At 49.4% G+C, this 5000-nt stretch overlaps 1 protein-coding gene across 7 annotated transcripts in view; it reads left to right on the top strand.

Annotated features, from left to right (window-relative positions):
• Positions 1–5000, top strand: part of LOC113653045 (coiled-coil domain-containing protein 171) — an 11470-nt gene that overhangs the window by 747 nt on the left and 5723 nt on the right. For 5 of the 7 annotated variants that reach the window (XM_047807557.1, XM_047807554.1, XM_047807553.1 and 2 more), the window contains exons 2-13: positions 53–210; positions 295–421; positions 525–699; positions 842–1032; positions 1165–1311; positions 1496–1567; positions 1713–1873; positions 3044–3434; positions 4004–4109; positions 4234–4301; positions 4392–4481; positions 4608–4808. In XM_047807557.1, the coding sequence (XP_047663513.1) occupies positions 71–210; positions 295–421; positions 525–699; positions 842–1032; positions 1165–1311; positions 1496–1567; positions 1713–1873; positions 3044–3434; positions 4004–4109; positions 4234–4301; positions 4392–4481; positions 4608–4808 (1869 nt within the window). In that variant the 5' untranslated portion in view covers positions 53–70. The remainder of the gene's footprint in view (positions 1–52; positions 211–294; positions 422–524; positions 700–841; positions 1033–1164; positions 1312–1495; positions 1568–1712; positions 1874–3043; positions 3435–4003; positions 4110–4233; positions 4302–4391; positions 4482–4607; positions 4809–5000) is intronic. The other 2 variants (XM_047807558.1, XM_047807559.1) reach the window with 2 other exon arrangements.

Here is a 5000-nt window from a genome sequence, read left to right as displayed (position 1 = left end):
GTGTATATTATATATATATATAATGTCTGTATGTGTGTGTGTCCGAGAACAGGAGCAGGACACTAAGATAATGTCTGAGAGCCGGCAGACACAGCGAGGTCGTGACCGGCTGAGACGCAGAGAGAGTGGACACAGTAAAGTGCTTCTGCATGTGTCTCAGCCTCAAACCCTGAACCAGTCCGCTCAAGGGGATCTGCAGGAGATCAGCAGGTCACTGAAATGACTATGAGAAGGACCGAGAGACAGAAACATTGAGCAAAATCTTTGAGCATACTGATGTCGTTCTTATTCCAGGCTGAGAGAGGAGATCGGACAGCTGCAGACAGAGAGGCAGGGCTCTGACAACGAGGAGGCGTTGAGATGGAAGATCAACCAGCTGGAGCAGGACAAGCTCAAGCTCAACTCCAAGTACAACCAGGAGGTGATGTGTCCTCAAAGCCATGTGGCACATTTACACAAATGTTACATTTTTGTCTCTGAAAAGTCTCACGTGTGTGTGTGTGTGTGTGTGTGTGTGTGTGTAGTTGTCGGGTTATGAGGCTCAGCTCACACGCTGCCGTGCTCTGCTGGAGAAAGGAGAGGCTCAGAGACAGACACTAGAGTATGAACTTGCTGTGGTAAAAAGAGACGCAGCTGCTCAGAAGAGTCGGGCTGAGGAGAGGATTGCTGACCTGATTACTCACAACCAGCAGCTGGAGGGTATTGTGTGTGTGTGTGTGTGTGTGTGTGTGTGTGTGTGTGTGTGTGTGTGTGCCTGTGTACACATGAGGGGGCTGAGGCTAAGTGTGGAGCTGTGGCAGAAAACCTGTAATAGTTTTACTATATACTGTTTTGTCTGTAGGCCTCAGTGCAGAGCTGCATCAGAGAGCCTCTGATCTACAGAAAGTTTTGGAGATCACTCAGCAAGCTCGGTTTGATGATGAGCAGAGGCTCCAGGTGGAGCTGCGTGAGAGGGACCACCTGATTCACAGCATTACCACAGAGAAAGAGCTGCTACAGGAGGAGAATATACGGCGGGACACACTACTGCAGGTACCCATCAGGCGTGTGTGTGTGTGTGTGTGTGTGTGTGTGTGTGTGTGTGTGTGTGTGTGTGTGTTAGGGAGGTGTGTCTGCACTAAAATAGTTTGGATCCACCTGGCTTTATTTTGGTGTGTGCTTCAGGAGCAGAAAGACACACTTCTAGAGCTGAAGGGCAGGATAGACAGTATGGAGAAAGACAGAGAGCGAGATGCAGAGGATCTCAGAATGAGGAGAGCTGAGCTGAGGAACAGCATGGTGCGTGAGAAGAAGTTGAAGAAGGAACTGGAGGTGAGATATAACACACACACACACACACACACACACACACACCGAAGGGTAAATGCTGCCATATGACACTGATGGACTATGTTGTATGTTCATAAAAGTTCTTATGATGCATATAAAGGTAGGATTGTGTGTGTGTGTGTGTGTGTGTGTGTGTGTGTGTGTGTGTGTGTGTGTGTGTGTATAGACAGCCATACAGAGAGTAAAGGATCTGGACGAGAGTGTGGAGACAGAGAGAGCTGCTCACCTGGAGATGCAGGTCAGTGCTGAGGTCATTCAGGTGCTCACCACCTTCACTGGACTGACTAACACCCACCCACTAATTGACAGTGATCTAGAGACCACGCCCACTCTGTTCCCTGCGCAGGTGTGTAAAAGTACTTTACTCTGTATTGTGTGTGTAGCTGCATCTCAGAGACGTGGAAGCAGCTGTGACAGTAGAGAAGAGGAATCATGACGAGGCTGTGTCCAGTCTGGAGCTGCTCAAACACAAATATGGAGAAGTAGAAAGAGCACATTCTCGAGAGAGAGAGCGTGCTGACAACACACAACACACACTGACACTGTAAGACACACACACACATACACACACACACACACACACACTGACACTGTAAGACACACACACACACATACACACACACACACAACACACACTGACACTGTAAGACACACACACACACATACACACACACACACACACACACACTGACACTGTAAGACACACACACACATACACACACACACACACACACACTGACACTGTAAGACACACACACAACACACACTGACACTGTAAGACACACACACACATACACACACACAACACACACTGACACTGTAAGACACACACACACATATACACACACACACACACACACACACTGACACTGTAAGACACACACACACATACACACATACACACACACACACTGACACTGTAAGACACACACACAACACACACTGACACTGTAAGACACACACACACATACACACACACAACACACACTGACACTGTAAGACACACACACACATACACACACACACACACACACAGACACTGTAAGACACACACACACATACACACAACACACACTGACACTGTAGGACACACACACAACACGCACACAACACACACTGACACTGTAAGACACACACGCACACAACACACACTGACACTGTAAGACACACACACACACAACACAAACTGACACTGTAAGACACACACACACAACACACACTGACACTGTAAGACACACACACACACACACACACAACACACACTGACACTAAGAGACACACACACACAACACACACTGACACTAAGAGACACACACACACACCACACACTGACACTAAGAGACACACACACAAAACACACACTGACACTGTAAGAGACACACACACACAACACACACTGACACTGTAAGAGACACACACACACACAACACACACTGACACTGTAAGAGACACACACACAACACACACTGACACTGTAAGAGACACACACACAACACACACTGACACTGTAAGAGACACACACACACACAACACACACTGACACTGTAAGAGACACACACACACAACACACACTGACACTGTAAGAGACACACACACACACAACACACACTGACACTGTAAGAGACACACACAACACACACTGACACTGTAAGAGACACACACACACACACACACACACACTACATGAGCTGGCACACTTTTTTCTTGTGTGTAGAGTGGAGCAGGAGTACCAGACCACTAAAGCTGATCTGATTGGCCAGCTGAAGAAAACCAAGGCCACCTGGGCTGATCTGATTGGTCAATTGGAACACGAGAAGGAGGAGTCAGCTAAGCTGATTGGTCAGTTGGAACACGAGAAGGAGGAGTCAGCTAAGCTGATTGGTCAGTTGGAACACGAGAAGGAGGAGTCAGCTAAGCTGATTGGTCAGTTGGAACACGAGAAGGAGGAGTCAGCTAAGCTGATTGGTCAGTTGGAACACGAGAAGGAGGAGTCAGCTAAGCTGATTGGTCAGTTGGAACACGAGAAGGAGGAGTCAGCTAAGCTGTCAATCAGACTGCAGGAACAAGACAGAGTAGAGACAGAGAGAGAGCAAGAACTCAACCTGGTACATCATGTATTTATACTCTTCCCCTCCCCTCCCTCCCTCTCTCCCTCCCTCTCTCCCTCCCTCTCTCCCTCCCTCTCTCCCCTCCCTCTCCCCCCCTCTCCCCCCTCCCTCTCTCCCCCCCTCCCCTCCCTCTCCCCCCTCTCCCCCCTCCCTCTCCCCCCCTCTCCCCTCCCTCTCCCCCCCTCTCCCCTCCCTCTCTCCCCCCCTCTCCCCTCCCTCTCCCTCCCTCTCCCCCCCTCTCTCCTCTGTCCCCCTCCCCTCCCTCTCTCCCCCTCCCTCTCTCCTCTCTCCCCCTCCCCTCCCTCTCTCCTCTCACCCCCTCCCCTCCCTCTCTCGTTTTTCCCGCTCAACTCCCTCTCTCCTCTCTACGGCTCCGATCGGTCTCTCCTCTCTCTCCCCCTCCCTCTCTCTCTCTCTCCCCCTCTCTAGCCTTCTCTCCTTGTCTGGTCTAAATCAGTATGTACTTCACATGCAGTTCATTATTTTGGCACACAATTTGTTACTTGTGTGTGTATGTGTGTGTGTGTGTGTGTGTGTGTGTGTGTGTGTGTGTGTGTGTGTTATAGCTTAAGAAGAAGCTAGCGTTTGTGGAACATGCATATGAAGATCTTCTTAAAGAAATGGAGCAGCTGTTACACCACCACCAGGGGGCACCACCCATCAACACCACCGGTCTGTGTGTTAGATATCATGATGTAATAAGAGAAGGAGTTGGGTTACTGACTGTGTGTGTGTGTGTGTGTGTGTGTGTGTGTGTGTGTGTGTGTGTGTGTGTGTGTGTGTGTGTGTGTGTTAGGAGATAAACAGAACCCGTCTGCAGTGATGGATATCTTGAGGAGTGTGTTACACCACTATCACACAGAGGTAACATACAAACAACTTGAAGTGTGTATGAAATAATTAACAATAACCTGAGAGCTCATTGTGTGTGTGTGTGTGTGTGTGTGTGTGTAGCTGAGGGACTTGGTGAAGGTGGTCAATGCCCTGAACAAAGAGAATAAAGACAAAGATGAGATCATCGCTGACCAGAGGAGATGCATACAGGTGTGTGCGTGTGTGCGTGTGTGCGTGTGTGCGTGTGTGTGTGTGTGTGTGTGTGTGTGTGTGTGATGGGGCACATATTACTAATTGTATATCGTGTACTCAACTTGTGTGTGTGTGTGTGTGTAGGAATGTGAGGCACGGTGCATATGTCTGAGGCAGGAGGCAGAGCGTCTGCAAGTGTGTGTTGAAGATACTGCAGAGGCAGCAAAGCAAGCGCAGACACAACTCCAGACTGTCACACACTGCTGGGACGAGGAGAAAGCGCAGCACACACACACCAAAACACACATGAACACACTTACAGAGGAGCACGAGAGGCAGCAGCAGGTACACACACACACCAAAACACACATGAACACACTTACAGAGGAGCACGAGAGGCAGCAGCAGGTACACACACACCAACACACTTACAGAGGAGCACTAGAGGCACCAGCAGGTACACACACACACACACACACACACACACACACTTACAGAGGAGCACTAGAGGCAGCAGCAGGTACACACACACACACA

Source organism: Tachysurus fulvidraco, chromosome 23, assembly GCF_022655615.1.
Source record: "Tachysurus fulvidraco isolate hzauxx_2018 chromosome 23, HZAU_PFXX_2.0, whole genome shotgun sequence".
In the NCBI taxonomy this organism is placed as follows: Eukaryota; Metazoa; Chordata; class Actinopteri; order Siluriformes; family Bagridae; genus Tachysurus; species Tachysurus fulvidraco.
The sequence above is the reverse complement of the archived record's forward strand: the minus strand, read 5'-3'. Positions and strand labels throughout refer to the sequence as shown.